At 40.3% G+C, this 18,341-nt stretch overlaps 1 protein-coding gene across 1 annotated transcript; it reads right to left on the bottom strand.

Annotated features, from left to right (window-relative positions):
• Positions 1–902: 902 nt before the first annotated feature.
• On the bottom strand, positions 903–17,884 carry LOC120569565 (signal transducer and activator of transcription 1-alpha/beta-like). Its single transcript, XM_039817440.1, has 24 exons — positions 17,794–17,884; positions 16,729–16,859; positions 14,825–14,969; positions 14,592–14,687; positions 12,750–12,827; positions 12,569–12,647; positions 12,394–12,482; positions 11,658–11,809; positions 11,332–11,493; positions 11,135–11,227; positions 8,934–8,993; positions 8,765–8,794; positions 8,575–8,665; positions 7,667–7,705; positions 6,530–6,613; positions 6,291–6,392; positions 5,784–5,917; positions 5,354–5,396; positions 5,180–5,256; positions 4,809–4,948; positions 3,149–3,328; positions 2,795–2,852; positions 2,483–2,567; positions 903–1,409 (listed from the first exon to the last, which is right to left on the bottom strand). The coding sequence occupies exons 2-24, from the start codon at positions 16,857–16,859 to the stop codon at positions 1,293–1,295; spliced, it is 2,265 nt and encodes a 754-aa protein (XP_039673374.1). The 5' UTR covers positions 17,794–17,884; the 3' UTR covers positions 903–1,292.
• Positions 17,885–18,341: the final 457 nt, after the last annotated feature.

Raw genomic sequence — 18,341 nt, 5'->3', positions numbered from 1 at the left:
CACACACACACACACAGGTGACTCACACAGCAAACGGAACACAGCAGGGCTCGTCACAAAGGAAAACTGCTAGTGTTGTTCTCAGTTGTCCTTGTTGTTGAGACCGAGAGAAAGATGCTGCATTCACACAATACAATCTCACGTCATAAATGCAGTCTCACGGTGGCGCAAATGTCACGGAAATCCATCGGAGAGTTGGGATAGTTCAGTAAAATAACAAAAAAGGAGCAACCTCAAATGTTTAAATGCCTAATATGTTTTTTACCATAAATATTCAGGATACAGTACGTTAACATATATTAAGGACTTTGAGTTTTTTGATGGAATTTGGTGTTCTTTTCATATTATAATGAGTGAAAATATAGGCCCGTTTCACTTCTTTCGATTCAACCTGTGTATTAAAAATGCTAAACAAACATGTAATAGTGTCAGAAGACAGTAACTTGAAGTGTTGGGTCAGATACATTGTCAGCGATGTCAGGCTCCATCCCACTTGTGAAATCTGATGGAGGGGCTAAACTCACTCCTATGATACATATACGTGACACGTGTTGCTGATTGGACTACACGCTTACACAAGTGCTGAAACGTGGCCAAGTACTACTAACTATACAAAAGGACACATATTTCAGTAGGTGTAATGTGCTGTGCAGCTCCTAGATTTTCTGATGAAATGTTACTCCTTAAATTGAACTGATTTTGAAAGAAAAAAAAGGCTTGGTATATTTCAGCAGTGCGAGCTTGTGTGTGACAGGTGATGTAAGGGTCAGGACACGAGAACAGGAAACTGAAAACAAGCAGTCAACACAGGGGGCCACTGAGTGTGTATGTGCTTCCTCTGTATAGATCAAGTTATTATAGGTTCAGTCCTGTATAATGCAGATGGTCTTTTTGCTCTGGAATGTATTCAGACATGGGTTTATTTTAATAAACAAAGAAAAGAATATATACAGTACAGTATGGAGTTTACACACACAGCATTGAGATTTTAATCTTCCTGAGAGTGAAAAGTGATCATGTGCAAGTAAAAATGTTTTCAGTATACTTTAAAACAGTGCATCAAAAAATCCCCCCACATTTTGTTAGAATGACCTCTTAAGATATCTTAACACAATATATACATTTAGCAGAATCTTAAAAAATTACGCTCATACATATTGATCATTGTTTTCATAACATTTTAACCTTTTATAGTAGGCTATTACTGACACCTGAACTGAAAACATTCCATGTACTTAAAGAATAAAACTGTGACACAATGACCTGCCACGTTCTCAAAGAGGTAACCAAAATCAGCACGATCTGTCGACCTGCGTTTGAGCCATTTCTTGATAAGATGTCCAAATGTCATCTCCTGGTAAGTTGAGTAATTCGGAGAAGACTTCCTGAAACAGTTGATGATCCTCCAGCTACAAGGAAACAGCATTTTTTATTTTTTTATTTAAATGAACTGATGAACGAAATATGAATGAATTCATATTTTCAGATAAACAACGGCTCAAATAGCAATGTGAGAAGCGATGAATCCCCAGACAGTCGTCACCCAACGCCGCGGTTCCTCACACCTCTCTTTGTTGGCTTTATTGCTCCCAACTTTTTCTTTTAATCGTCTTATCGCTCTCATCCACCTCAATTCCAGCGGTAGCAGGGCTCTGAGAGCGCGCCCGGGTAGCTCACCTGGTAGAGCGCGCGCCCATATGCAGAGGCTCAGTCCTCGATGCAGCGGACCGTGGGTTTGGTTCCGACTTGCGGCCCTTTCCTGCATGTGATTCGCCCTCTCTCATGTTAAGCTGTCCTGTCAACAATTAAGGCCTAAAATGCCCCAACAAAATCATCTTAAAAAGGGCTCTGATAAAGCCACTGGACACTACGTGTTAGTGGCCAGCTGGTGAACATAGAGCAGCATTTAGCACCTAAAGAGACAGATATTTCCCTCAGGAGTTGCTGGAGACCCAAACAGGCATTTTAGGCCTTTATTTGATGCAACATCTTCGACATGAAATGGGGGGAGGAGAGAGAGAGGGGCAAGGCTTGCAGCAAAGGGCCGCTGGTTGGAACCAATCCCACGGCCGTTGCGGCGAGGACTGAGGCTCTGTATATGGGCGCATGCTCTACCAGGTGAGCTACCCTTTTGAAATGCATTTTCTATTGATTAGTAATTTGTTAATGTGACGCTGAACATGTAGTGGGGTAACGTAGATGATCCGTACGGACTTCTTCTCACAACTAAAAATAAATCTTTTGTTATTACAGAGAGATAAATAAGGTACCACTGGGTTCAAAAGTTGACCCGGAAAACTGAGCTCTCAACTTTGACTTTATGTGGCTTAAAAGTTAGAAGGGAGGTGATTAAATGTTATTTTGATATTGCCGATATGTCGATGTTGTGTTAGCAGCTTGTTCCGCTGCCCCCAGGTGGCTAAAAATAAATAAATAAAAAAGGCTGCTATAGGGAAATACTAAAAAGCAATGTCAAACCTACTGTTGTCTCCACATCCATGTCCATGTCCATGTCCATTTCCATATTGGGCGTCTCCATAGGTGGAGAGGGAGGTGGCGTAGGATTTCTGAGGAAAAACATAAAAAAATAAGTCCCAATTTCTCCTATCCAGCATTGAACAATAGAATAATAATAATGAATATTGCTTATATTATTCTTTCTATTGGGATTTAGCATTTTGAAAGCATCCCCATTTTCTCCATGATGGGAACGGCTGTGGATATGGTAAGATATGTGATGCAAAGCGTAGAAATCTTGACGCATTTCTTGTTCCATTATTAATGTCTTACTTACTCGGAGACGTACACAGGTGTTTTGGCAACGTAGCCGTCCTTGTTAGGTGCCGACATTTCTGCACGACAGAGAGGATTAGAGATCATTACAGGGCTCATGTTTATCTCATTTTCTCCAACTGTTGCACAGAGGGGAAATCAGCACATTGTTATGCAATACCGCTTGTAATAGACAAAGGTTGTGTGTTCTGGAATAATGACATTTATTTAGGAATTTAAATTCCTGTAGTCCTGAGTAGAAAAACTATATCTACTAATCTAATCACCATCATGAAACAAATTCTTTTATCGTTTTTCTGGCTGAATAAAGTCACTTTTTTTTCCTCGGGGGGGAAAAGTGAGAAAGAGCCAGTACCTGAGGTGTTGTCGTAGTGTCCAAAGGCAGTGTCTTTGTGGATGTCTGGGTAAAGATAGATCAGAGGGTTCCGGTGCATGTTCCTCTTGGCTCTCAGACTGTAGTTGTTAATAATAATGGGCAGAGAACTGTTCGACAGCTCGGTCTTGGTGTAGGGAGCTACGGCATGCACGTGGGTGTCTACGGGGGACACACATGCAGAAAGAAAAGTAAGCAAACACAAGAAGACACCTGATGGTCATGCAGTCGGCTATTAGGCATGAGACAAACTGGGCCAGTAACAACCAAGCAAACTCGGGCTGGGACCTGACCATCATTTCAGTGTGAAAATGTGTAAAAAAGTGTTTGTAACAAGGCTTTCCACCTTAGAAATACTAAAATTATTTGCATAGTAACAGCAAAAACATTCTAAAAAGGGATTGCAAGCACCACATAGATATCACAGGGTTTTTGCAGGTTTCAACAAGTCAAATTTAAGACCTTTTTGTATGAAAATTAAGACCTATATCACGACCAAAAAGTACAACAAAATGGCTCCATGTGTTTTTTTAGTTTTTTTCTTCCAGGCAGCTAACCATAACCTTAACCCTAAACATAACCATTGCCGCGCTGCCTGGAAGGCGACTTTGGGGGCAAAAAACACCAAACACCGACAAAATGCGGGGTCACAAAAGTACTTGCAAAGTAAATACAATTATTAAAACTTGAATCAAAGCGGAGTAAAGGCACGGAGTAATAATGATCTGTACATATAAAGCAAATTATATTTGGATTAGCGAAAGAAAGACCTACATGGGGCTGGGCACCGAACGTCGATACTTTTATAGCACCGAAAAAAATACTCCGATCCTATGAGTATCGAAAAATTATTAATCTTTCGGTGCCAAATTTCGGTTCCAAAAGCATCTGAACATGTAAGCGCAAGCTTATCGGTCTTCTCTGCAGACTGACAGAGAGCAGAGCTCCGACCGACACACACGGAGAGTAAACTACGTCCTCGTCTCTGTAGTTTTGTTGAAGTCACAGCGATGCCGATAAAGTGGTTATGATGGGATATTAATGGCGAGCCGAAAGCGGTCGCGGTGCTGTTGACGTTACACTTCCTGTGAGACAAGCAGGCACAACTTCTCTGCCCTGATGACTGACTGACAGGCTGAGCTAGTAAGGTAAGGCAACTTTATTATGTTACTCTGAGTGAGCAGTGTTACCAGATTCTTTTAAATTTTGATAACTGTTTTGATTCACAATTAAGTTGGAAAATAAAAGCTTTGGGTTTAATGTATTTTTGTTGATGTTGAAATGGATTTTAAAACGTTTGGTATCAAAAAAGGTATCGTTAGGTATCGTTAGGTATCGTATAGAGGTAACTGAGGTATCAAAATTGGCACCGGATCGAAAGATTTTGAACGATGCCCAGTCCTAGAACTACAACACCACGGAATAAAAAAAGTTTAAAAAAAAACATTTCAATGAGCACTAGCATTGCATGGACATAGGGAAATTTAAGACCTGGTTAAAATTGATTTCATGATTTATTTAATTTAGAAATGTATGACTTTTTAAGTATCTAAGTATTTAATCAGTCTGAGAAAAAATAAAAAAACAGTATTGGTCTTGGAAAACATTTTGTCCCAACACTGGTACATGTACAGAAACATACCACCATTGGAGTGCTCAACCCAGCTGAAGGTGATGGCTCCCTCTTTGTTGCTCTCACTAAAGCGGAGCAGAAAGGTCCCGCTCCGTTTTTCCTGCAGCAGAACCTCAGATTTCTCCCTGCTCACAAAACCCATGATGAACCTGAAACCCACACACAGAACACGGCAGGAGTTTAGTTCACTGGGAAGCATAGTGTACATAGTGTACCAACGCTGGAGACTGGGCTGTTGTTTCAGCGCTCTCCTTCGTTGTTTGGTTGTGGACCACCGTCTCATATTTAAAAGTGCTCTAAGTGATCTTTGGTGACGTCACTCCTTGTTGACGTTCTAAGTATTGTCAAACAAAACGGAGGCTAGCTCGCCCATCGCTTACCCATCGCGCCAAAGATCCACCAGGTGTTTTTCGATCAAATCCAGGATCCCATCGATCCAAATCCAGGCATTTTCATTCTGTCCGCACAGGAAAGAAAAAGTCAACACCTAAACACACACAGGCACACTGAAGTCCTACAGGTTGGACCAACTGTTCTTCTTACTCAACACTCACCTTGGAGAACTTGCTCCAGTGAACCAGACCATCAGGATCATCTGTGAAGACAGCAACAGTTAGATTAGAAATGTCATGAAAGTAGAGCCCAACATCCTTTATATCGTAGTTTTATCCAAGCAGTGAGTGCAAGGTTTAATTCAAGATCTATACTTACTACATTAATAACACAATCTCAAAGTGCTCATATTATGCCTTTTGGTTTTATTCCCTTTCCTGTATTGTGTTATATGTCTTTTTTGTGCAGGTTTACAAAGTGAAAAAGCCCAAAGTCCTCCCCAAAGGGACTTACCATCTCCAACAGAAAACACTGTTCACCAACTGCTCCAAATTGCAGAGAGCAGTGCAATGCATTTTATTTAACGTTCTGTAGAATCAATTTAGATAAATCTCTCTCTTTTTGGAACATGACACGGTTTAATATAATGATGGATTCAGTTTTTTTTTTTGAGAGGGGGGGTTTTTTTGCGGGGCTTCGTTGCCGGCGCATAAAAACTGCCAGCTCAGAACCTGCGACAGCTGCTGCCAGGTGAGTGGAGGAGGGTCCACGAACAACGACAGGTTCTACACAACACAACAAAGTTACAGACTTTCTGTTTTAGGTTGCCTTTTTTTTTAGGTTGCCATTTTCAAACTGGCCAGGGACAACAGATAAAAATTAGCCTGCTGAGCTATATCTGGCTCATTTACAGTTGCTTTGCTGTTGATTAATGAGCATTGTCCCTGTTAAATAAATAAATGACATAAAATGGGACTAAAGACAAGACGGTTGGAAATATGAAATAAAGAAAATGGTCATCTGTAAATGAGAAATCAAAAGCATAGGACCAAAATGCATTGGTACAACTGTTTGCTTGGCGTAGTTTGGATGTCTTATCATGGAGCCAAACAGAAGATGAGATTGTGTATTTGTTGTGTTGAGGTGTGATGTCTTTACCCTGGGTTCACCGGTGGACAGCATGTTGCACCACATGACCGAGGCCCAGGCACTGACCACCTGATTGGTACTGGAGATGACAACCACAGGCAGAGAGCTGGCCTGGACCAACACAGGAGGAGGAGACCATTCAATAAAAACGGCCTGGCTCTGCTCAAATAGAACCTTCCCTTCAACCAACGAGATCTTCAGCTCAGCAGCAAAGAGCACACAGAAATGAAGTGTCATGTTGGACTCACCTCGATGTCAAATTTCAGTCCAGCATGCTGAAACTCTGTCACAAACTTAATGATGTGGAGTTCTTCAGTGACTATCAGATGACTCTGAGGAAGACGAAAGAGACGTGGTTTTAGAAGGGAAAAAAAAACTGGTTTGATATTGTAATTTGCAAGCATGTAGAAGTAGTGTGTGGGAGAAAATACTAAACACAATACACAATACTGAACTAGAATTACTGCCTTGTGGTTGTACACGTATGCCTCCGCCAACCAGTCGAGTTGAAGTTTACATTCCTGTCTGTCCAGACTCATATAATATATGTAGTGAAGACTTTGAAGACATCTTGTGTTGTCTCCCCCTTGACCATGCAACTTTGGGTTTTTCTGGGTCAAAATTTTAAACCTTTTTCAACATTTTGGTCGCTTTTCCCGACGCTTTTTTTGGACGTTTTTGTAAAAAAAAAATTCCGACATTTTACCAATTTCTTTTTCCAAATGCTATAAAAAATTAAATAAAAACACCCAAATTCAATGAAAATAGTGAACCATCCATGTTTTTTTTGACAAGTTGGTTGAAAGAAACCCAAATTTCTGATGTAGAAACTTTGAAAATGACTCAAATCTGACCCGAGGACAACAGGAGGGTTAATAAAAAAGGTATTAAGTGTATGTTTTAGGAAAGCGTGGATGCTTCACACACACATCTCTAAACATCTAAACAAGATTAGTCCCAGATTCAGTATCTGACCAAACATCTCCCCATCTGTTCCTGAGTGATGACGTTGAATAATGTCCAGAAATGTTCTTTTTTTAGAACATTATGATGAAGTTTACCTTTGACCTTTTTGGCTATAAAAGTCATCACCACATCATTTTCTCCTATTAGACATTTTTCTGAAATGTCATAATTAGCGTAGAAATTCTTGAGTTATGGCCAAAAATGCATTTTGTGAGGTCACAGTGACTTTGACCCCCAGAATCTAATCTGTTGCTAATCATGCATGAGTCCAAGTCACCGTTTCTGCCAAATTTGTGGCAACTAATACATAAGAGTATCAACATAGACTGTTCAAACTATATCAAGTGTTTGTTCATACAATAGACTACTGGTTTCTACCTACAAATAGCAGTTCATTGAATTTGAAGGTCTCATCTTACCTCAGAGGATCCTTTGGCTTTTGGTTTATGTTTCAGTGACTGAAAAAGAAAATTGAAAAAGCACTCACTATATACTCTACCATGTTTGTTTGATGTATGCATTATATTACATGTACTGTTCATAAAATACAAAGCTATACGTTTGTTTGATGACAGAGTTTAACCATAGACTGTTAATATGAATGGACAGAGCATGTGTGACGTCACCCGTTGGTTTGTGGAGATCTGTTATGAATCGTTGAGTTTTCCTGGTTGCGGATGTGACGATTTTAGACGAGAGGAGAGAGGGAGGAGAGAGGGAGGAGAGAGGGAGGAGCCATAGACTGTTGGGTGCTATCTGACTGTGACGTTAGCTGAGAGTTGGCAACGCTGCTTACACTCTACGTTACGTTACGCTACACCCTTTCACCGGCAATCTGGATGCAACTGCTGCTGAAAGCTAGCCTACATAATTTGAGGTAAGATTTAGCTTCGCTAGGTTTTAAATATATCTTTGTCCCATAGTTATATTACATATAAGACAGGACTGTCAATCACATCATAGCCATGTCCTAAAACGAAATTTTCGTTGATTTTAAAATCAACGAGACCATAAATAAACATTATTCTGTGTTGCAGAAGACTTCAAACTAGCGATTGAGACCATAAACTCATTATGAAAATGTTTACTGAGGTAATAAATCAAGTGAGAAGTGGGTCACTTTCTCATAGACTTCTACAGAAACAGACCTCCTTTTGCAACTGCACGAGTCTCCCCCTGCTGGAATTCAGATAGAATGCAGCTTTAAGGCACTTCTGCATTTGCAGCACTTCGCCGAACCGGTTGCTTTGTCCATTAATATTATACAGTGTATGAGTTTAATTCATGTCCACGTTTCAAAGGTTCAGCAGTTTGAGGAGTTTCCTACCATGTGTCTAAATTCTCCCACCAAGCCTCCACAGGGTGTGTCCACGTCCAAAACCCTACAGTCATCGTTGTTGAAGACAAAGTGACGGAACCTACAACGACATCAGACCAGAGTGAGTCGGTGTCCAAACATGGGTCAGTAGTTTATCAGAATTCATGAATTTCAAATGGTTTTGGTAACCTTTACTTACCCTTTAACCGTCTTGGCTTCTTCAACGTCCCTTATTTTAAGGCAAAAATAGATGTGAAAAAAATGATAATCATTAAAAAAAACAAGTAAAATCATCAAAAAGATTTCAATTTATGTAAAATAATACTGTACTATGTCACCGGCTCAGACAAAAGTTTTCTTTGACTTACTTGTCAAATACAGGTTTGACTTTGAGCAGGCACTTAAATTCTGGGAGGTTTGCCAAGAACCTGAGAAGAGAAGAAACAAATAGTGACAGAATGATCTTTAAGATAACAAAAACATCATACAGAACGATGAACCAGAACGTCCCTGGTTCCAGTCCAGTTTTGATGCTACTCCTGTATCTGGCTACGGACTCCTCATAGCTCCAAGGCTCAGATTTAGCAAATCACTGGCACAGATAGAATGCTAATACGTTCATTATGATAGGTCTAGGTCTGATCAAATTGTTTTAGAACTTTTATAGGCATTTTTTTCAATTCAATTCAAACCTTTATTTAACCAGGATAAAAAAAACTCCTTGAGATTACAAATCTCTTTTACAAGAGTGTCCTGGCAAGTGGCAGCAGCTTGGTTTCAAATAAATACTAAGACAATAACAAGTAAAAACATAGACACACTTTCACTCATCATATTCAAACAACAATGTCATCATAAAAAAAAAAATCTGGGTCCTAAATTTTGCGTATTGTTTGCTATGCCAATGGCACCCTTTGTTATTGTTGTGAATCTAGTAAGTATTTGATTCTGAATAAAATAAAGCTACTTTATCTGCACATGTGGATCATTTTGTATTTTTTTCCAGTAAACGCAGTTGTAATAAATAATAATAATAATAATAAAGCTTTATTGCAGACCCAAGTCCATATAGCACATAATACAGTATACGTAGTATAAAAATATAAAAAGATACAATACATAATTACATATTAGCCTATAGCAATATAACAATAATACATACAAATTGCATATTAACCTATAAGATATACAGACTATTGCACCAATGCTGTCTTAACCTAGAAGTGTATCTGTAACAGCTTTTCACAGGGCTGACTAGAACTTCAATTATGTGGTTCTCTGACTTGTCCAGGCGACACATGAAACTAAACATCAGTTGTCTTAAGAGTGCCTCACAGGTCGGCACTCTAGTGGACACAAACAAATGGCTGGCACTATGCCACTTAGGGACATGGAGCAGCAGCCTCATTGCATCATTATATGCAACTTTGAGCCTCTGCATACTCTTTTTCTTATGTTAGACCACAGTTGAGCAGTATATAGCGGTGTGATATATGTTCTAAACAGAGAACACTTCACAGAGTCAGAGCACATGGAAAACTTCCTTATAAGCATGTTAGCTTGAGAGTAAATTTTACAGCGCTGTCGAAAGAGGTCTTTGTCATCTGTCCAGTCATCAGATATGACATGACCTAAATATTTAATTTCCTCGCACACAGCAAGAGGACTATCTGACAAATAAAAGGTCGGAAAATTTGATTTTCTGTCCTCGTCGCTTCTAACTATCATTATGTGACTTTTCTTTGCGTTATACTTTATGTCATAATCAAGGCCATACTGAGAGCACACCTTCAGCATCTGCTGCAGCCCAGCACTATATGGACAGAGCAGGACCAGGTCATCTGCATACATAAGATGATTAACAATAGTTAATTAATTAATTAATTAAAGCTGCAAGCGGCGATGAGAGAGCCTTCGCCCCTCCTGGCACGTTGGGTGGGTACTGCCGGAACGCTAGTCTTGAATTGCCAGACTATCTGGTCTGGCTAGTCCACACAGCATTCCGGGATGGGAGAAAAACGAGCTCTGGTTTACCAGTTTATCTTTAAACCAATCACAATCGTCTTGGGCGGCGCAATGGGCCTCGGTAAGGAACTTGTTTTAATGGAACATGTGTATGTTCAAAGTAGTTTTAGTCGTGCAACAGAAAACTCAGATAGGACAGGTAGTCTAGCTAGCTGTCTGGATTTACCCTGCAGAGATCTGAGGAGCAGTTAACCATAGTCCTCACAAATCCACCGGAGGTTAGAATTACAACACAAAAGGAAGCGGAAGGTGACGGACATCCGGCCGAAAAGAACGGCGACGGAAGGTCGTGGATATAGACTACCGATGCAGTTGTGGGATTTCATAACCATCTGACACTGCGCGTACGAGTTAGACATTATTTCCTGGGTGGAGTGCGTGGCACTGAAAATTACGTATTGCAAATTTTGTAACACTTCCTCTCTCCACTATGTGTCGCTAGAGAACACTAATTCTATGTTATGTTGCTGTATATCATGTGTAGACCACACCATGTAAATGCTATGTAAATTAGATCATCTTAAGCTTGTCGCATTAGGCTTACCTCACTGCCACTGTGAACCGCACCCCAGTCTTTAGTACTTGAGGTCGATGTGGTAAACTCGACATGATCGGCTGTTTCTCAACCACCAGAGCACTGCAACGCGAGACAATAACAAAACAACGTCAACAATATGAAAGTGTGCGTATCAGTCGGTGTGTGTGTATATAACACAGAAGAGTCCTGATGCAATGTCTCACTCTGCAAGAAGTTTGGTGAACAAGAGCTGTGTGAATCTCTCATTTTCTGCTATGGGATCAGGGAGGCTGGAGGTATCAGTGCTGCTGTATTTCTTGTTCTGGTCTTGCAGTTTCTGCAGCTGTTCGCGTACACGTAGCAGTACATCTGCCACCGTCGTGAACCTGCACACACAGCATAAGCAAACACAGGCACACATAACACCAACGTTTGTTATTGGTTATAAAGTGTGACAGCTGGAACAGAGAGATGTTTCCTCAAATATACAAAGTTTCTTCCTCAACGTGAAACACGAAGAGCCAAGGTAGTACTAACAATAAGTTCTTACCACTTCTGGAGATGGTCCAGGCTGGTGTCAACTGGACTTCCAATGCATGCCATCTGCTGCCTGCGCTTCCACTCCGGCAGCTCCACATCTGTGAGAGTCGCCACCATCTGGTGTGCCAGGTTTAAAATGTTCACTATCTGCTGCAGCACTATCTGCAAGACAAAAGAAACACAGCAAGTGTTAAGTCTAATAAGAGGTCTAATTAAGCTGCTTAAACAACGGCCCCTTACTAATCATGTAAAGATCGCTGTGGCTTAGAACCATTATATCAAGAATTTAAAAATATATATATACAAAGTACAGAAATAATTGACAATTTAATGTAACCGTTTAAAAAATATGGATTGAAAAATATTCAAGGATGTAATTATCCTTTACATTTTACTGTGCTGTGTTAGGGCGATCTGGAGAAAATCAGATATCAAGATATTCTTGACCAAAATACCTTGATAAAAAATATTTTTACAATGAGATTTTTGATAAATATTCATCAGTAAAGTGGATACAATGACTAAGTGGGGTACAGGCAAATAACAGAACAGCTAGAATAGTCTGGTAAGTTTAGAAAATGACATCACTTTACTGTAATGCAGCCTTTAAAACCAGGAAAAGACACCACTTATTGCGATATCCAAAATCTAAGACGATATCTAGTCTCATATCACGATATCATTATAATATCTATATAATGCCCAGCCCTATGCCGTGTCAACAACAGCTCACCAAACATGCGTACCTGCTTTGTTTTTGTGATAACGTTGGTCCGCTTAAGACATTCCCCTACCACAAAAGGATGGGACTGGGCCAGTCCATTATGCTCCTCCACTGGAAATGACAAAAGAGACATACAGTAGATGAAGCATGAACTCACACCAACCCTTTCACCTGTTTCTGTCTGTCTCCTACCATACCTTGGCTTTGCCAGTTCTTCTGTATGAAGTCAAGGTTTTCATTTAGTAACTCCAGTGACTTCATTCCCTTCTTCACCTCCTGCATTAGAGTTCAAGTTGACAAATTAAGAAATGATGAAGCATGTTTTTTTTTTTCCCTGGACGGCTGTTAGGGGGAAATAAAACCAAAAACTGAGTTTACCGAAGTCTGTCTTCTCAGTTCATTGACTTTGTTGTCCAACTCTTTCCATTTTTGATCCATCGTTGGACTGCCGCAACCCTGACAAAAACAAAACATAGTTCTTGTACTCTTTTGCTATGATTTCCGTCTGGTGGTAGTTCTTACAAAACAGACTCTTATGCAAACAGTGCAAGCCTCTTGTACTGCAAGTAACATTAAAGATCCCATGACATGGTGCTCTTTGGATGCTTTTATATAGGCCTTAGTAGTCCCCTAATACTGTATCTGAAGTCTCTTTTATATAGGCCTTAGTGGTCCCCTAATACTGTATCTGAAGTCTCTTTTATATAGACCTTAGTGGTCCCCTAATACTGTATCTGAAGTCTCTTTTATATAGACCTTAGTGGTCCCCTAATACTGTATCTGAAGTCTCTTTTATATAGGCCTTAGTGGTCCCCTAATACTGTATCTGAAGTCTCTTTTATATAGACCTTAGTGGTCCCCTAATACTATATCTGAAGTCTCTTTTATATAGACCTTAGTGGTCCCCTAATACTATATCTGAAGTCTCTTTTATATAGACCTTAGTGGTCCCCTAATACTGTATCTGAAGTCTCTTTTATATAGACCTTAGTGGTCCCCTAATACTGTATCTGAAGTCTCTTTTATATAGACCTTAGTGGTCCCCTAATACTGTATCTGAAGTCTCTTTTATATAGACCTTAGTGGTCCCCTAATACTGTATCTGAAGTCTCTTTTATATAGACCTTAGTGGTCCCCTAATACTGTATCTGAAGTCTCTTTTATATAGACCTTAGTGGTCCCCTAATACTGTATCTGAAGTCTCTTTCCCAAAATTCAGCCTTGGTGCAGAATTACAGCCACTAGAGCCAGTCCCACAATGAGCTTTCCTTATGATGTGCCATTTCTGTGTCTGTAGCTATTCAGGAGGAGAGAGGGGGGGCAAGGTGGAGGGTGGGGGTGTGGCCTTGACCAACTGCCACTTTGCTCGTTTGAAAGCCATGATGTCTCTCTCTCATGGGTGGGCCAAATTCTCTGGGCGGTCAAAGCAGAGAAAGGGGAGGTAACCTTGCTCCTTATGACCTCATAAGGAGAAGATTCCAGATCGGCCCATCTGAGCTTTCATTTTCTCAAAGGCAGAGCAGGATACCCAGGGCTCGGTTTACACCTATCACCATTTCTAGCCACTGGGGGACAATAGGCAGGCTGGGGGAATGTTAAAAAACCTCATAAAGTGACATTTTCATGCCATGGGACCTTTAACAAGCTGCTCTGCAAAACGTGAAGCTCATTCACTGAGCCAAACAAGAGTTTAGATGTGTCAGGGCGGGAATAAAGTAGTAAAATCAAACAGAAGACATCCATCCATCCATCGTCAACCACTTATCCCGCGCACAGGGTCGTGGGGGGGCTGGAGCCAATCCCAGCATTGGTCGGGCGAAAGGCGGGGTACACCCCGGACAGGTCGCCAGTCCATCGCAGGGCCACACATAGACGAACAACCACTCACTCACACATGCACACCTACGGACAATTTAGGGACACCAATAAACCTAGCCCGCATGTCTTTGGTCGGCGGGAGGAAACCGGAGTACCCGGGAGAGAACCCACACAGACACGGGGAGAACATGCAAACTCCACACAGAAAGGCCGGGCCAACCGGGGTACGAACCCACAACCGTCTTGCTGTGAGGCGACAGTGCTAACCACCGCACCACCGTGTCCCCAAACAGAAGACATATTTGAATGATCTTGTGGCACATGATTAGTAGCTGGGTCATTGTTTGGAGTTTGATGTTTACAGCATTTCTGCAGCCTGGACTGCACTGTACCTGTACTTACCTGTGCTTCAGAGGCTGAGGTCAGGATTTTCTTTTCCTCCATTAGGCATTCAGAGAGGATTACGGCCAAGTTCAGAGGCTCATCTTTAAAGTGTTTCTAAGTAAAAAAAAATATAAACTGATACACACTTAAGCAATAAGAGGTTATAATTATTCTGCTTTGAGAAAATAAATAAAAGGTAAATCTAAATGAAATGCTAAATGCCAGTTCCCATAACAGCATGTCTGCCCTACCAGCAAGTAGTCTTTCATCCATGAAAAATCAGGTCCTTGTAAAATGTTGTTCTCCTGGACAGAATGTTTCCACTGTTCTTCCAAATACACCAGGAGTACATGGAAACACATGCTTGCTTTATTTTCATCCACAGCTGCCGCATCCCTAACACAGGGCAACAGAAAATGTACATTCATTTAGGGGTTGTGTCTTTCTGCATGTGCTGAATGAGGGAACACTTTGTGGGACATTTATGAACAGTAAAAACAGTCGAATCTACCCAAATACTACCTCAAACTCATTTAATAATAAATCAGCCAATTAAAATGCACATGTGGGCCATACAGAAAGATGAACTACCCATTTAAAGCCTCTGAACACTCACACAGGTGTTTTAAGTTGTGGCTGATTAGACCTCTGCTCAGGTTGAAGGCGGGCCAGAGCTTAGATGGGAATTTATCACAAGTCTTCATCTACCAATAAGAATGATAAAAAGGTGTAATTTGTCCCCCCCTTTGAAGTGCAACAGAGCTAACAGGTGACTCAGGAAGATGTCAATAGGCTCATTCGAGATGAGCCAGGTCTGCGCAGAATGGATCACCAGCGATCGCCGCCCAATGCATGCTGGGTGGATTTGCGTCCGACTCGATCCCGACTTGCTCGGACGTCATGCACACGTAGGCAACGATAACCTCACGAGATCACGGCGGCCGCAGTTCTGAGACGCAGGCAGCGCAGTTGCTTTTCATCGACTGCAAGACCCAGGCGGACCAAGGGCATGCTGGGAAACGCCGGCCTCTCAGCTGATTGGTTCAGAATCGACTCAACATGATGACGTTTTATGTAAACGATCTTTTATTTTGAATTGGAGGGATTTAACTGCTATTTGTCTGATTTAAATGCTTATTCTGTACAGAACACATGTTGTGAGGCTGATAGTGACATTTAGAAGTCAGAGAGACTAAATCTGTTCAGATTACAGATCATCTACAGTCTGTTGTTAATTAAAATCAGCAACAGATCACATGTAGAGCATTTTGAGTCATAATTAAAACAACTGGAGACTTGTGTACAAGCTGATATATGGGTCTGATGACATTTTATTAAATCAGAATCAGACCACAGTGTTTCTATCACTTCCGGTTCAGCCTGAAGGCTGCTGGAATCGGCTGGAAAACTGTCCAACTTGACAGCGGATTTTTGTCACCGCCCCCACCTGCTCTCGTCCACTTTACAGGCAAGGCACAGCTCATCTCGAACGAGCCTAATTAATCAGTCTATACACACACTCACACAGTCCGGGGAAAAGGCCTGATCAACCAGATTAACTAGAAACACGTGAGAGCATAATCTGCATCCCAAAATAATGTATTTATAGTATCTTGTTTTGTTTTTTTATTGGGTAGTTAAGGCTTCTTTCTTCTTCCTATTATTATTATTATTATTATTATTATTATTATTATTATTATTATTATTATAATACAGTAATTATATACTGTATATAGTATTGTGTTTTCTCCAAAGTCCGGACAAAATATAGTTTTCAATCTTTTTTATTTTAAAATATCTTCTTTCAGGACAAGGGCTATCGGTTAACCCATTAGGGGTCACCAGAGCAAAACAAAAACTGTAGGCCACCATGACCCCCCCCCCTACTTTCACAGTCTTTGCATTGTGTAAGTCTTAGTTCATGACGAAAAGTAATTAGTTTGGTTAAGCGAAAGATCGTTTAGGAAAACACACCATTTAAGGACAAACACACCAACTAAAACAAAAGGCCTCACCACTAGATATTCATTTAGGGCCCCTCTACTAAAGAGTGCTTCAAGATAGTAATGATGCAAGTCTCCTGTCATTCATCGGTGGGGAATACAGTATTCACAGGAAGCACAACAGACATGATTCTCTTTCCTGTTTCTCTTACCAGTCCTGGCCCTCTAGCAAGACGCACAGATAGTGGCGGATCTCTCTGGGAAACTTTCTCTCGTCATACAGCTGGCTCACCCGGCTCTGGAGGGCTAGGTCCAGCCTCAGCACCTCCTGCCACTGGGCCATCTGCAGTTAGCCGACAAAAACAGTGACTGAGCATTCTGAAAGCCATCACTGAGAAAAAGTCACAAAACGCTAATGCTTACTGTAATGTACTAAAGTAACACATTCTGGTTCTCTGTGAATTATTTTTCATAAATCGAGAGAGTATTGTTTTTAAGTTAAGTTTAGGATTTTATTCAATTCCATTAGCTTTAGATTAGATTAAACTTTATTGTCATTTAGCAGAGTATTGTTCTAGAGCCAATGAAATGCAGTTGACATCCAACCAGAAGTGCAAAAGAAGCATTAAATACCAAAGTGCAGCTTGAGTACAGTATTCTGTGCAGTTATGTAGATCATAGAGATTAATTATGTAGCCTACAACAGTGTATAGTTAGATAAATACAGGTTTACCAGTTTACATGTCTATGACATGTATAGTAGAGTATAGAGGGCTATGTACAGAGAGTATACATAGACATTCTATATATGTATATATACATGTGACATACATATGTCTATTGCACAGGTTTATGGGCAGGTTATGGAATTAAAAAAAATAATAATAATAATAAATAATATATAAATAATAAATATATAATAAATATATATATATAATACATATATATAATAAATAAATATATATATATATAAAATATATATATGTATAGAGTGCAGTTTTGGGTGTTAGCAGTGCAAGGGCATTGATGAAAACGTGCAGGAGTAAATGTAAACAGGTAACCAGTGCAGTAAGCTACATGTAAACAGGTAACGTACTGACAAAAGTTAATAGCAGATCAATTGGGTACTTAAAAAGTAGTTAAGCTAAAACCCACGACTAGCTAACGTTAGGTTAAATAGCACGGACATACACCAATGTATAACGTTAACATGAAAATAACAAAGCATTATAACTATTTTTCTTCTAAGTATTCCTACAGCCGACTCAACGACTTACCTTGTAGCTGTGGTAGTTTGAATGTACGTTAAAAAACAGAAAGTGGCTCCAGTGAAGGGTACTGTTTGACTGTTCTCTGTATCTGAATGACAGGAAGAATGGGGCGGGTTTTTTATATCCACCGGCACTCCCACAACCCATGTGATTCTCGAGAAATCGTCCAGCTGAGCAGTGTCAAGTCAACTGGTGATCACGCAGTTTTTATTTCCGCCTTCATAATACTAAAGGTCTGTTTTAGCATCCGGTTTTCACCTGTTTCTGTTCCAGGTAGTGGCATTAACAGTCTAGCACGGGTCTTCAACTTTTTTAAGCCAAGGACCCCTTAATTGAAAGAGAGACGGAGCAGGGACCCCCTACTACATATATTGTATAAAATGAAGTTGCATATTAATCTGGTCCTACAATAACTTTTAGGGCTGCAAGCATTTATAGATACCTTTTTTTGCATAAAATACTAAGCTATTCAAATAGCCTGATACTTGTTGGCATGATTTTATAAATCATGTTTTAATGTTAACCCTTAAGTGTGAAACAAATGTGAAACAGTC

Source organism: Perca fluviatilis, chromosome 12 (assembly GCF_010015445.1).
Source record: "Perca fluviatilis chromosome 12, GENO_Pfluv_1.0, whole genome shotgun sequence".
Taxonomy (NCBI): Eukaryota; Metazoa; Chordata; class Actinopteri; order Perciformes; family Percidae; genus Perca; species Perca fluviatilis.
This window is presented reverse-complemented; position numbering and strand designations above follow the sequence as displayed.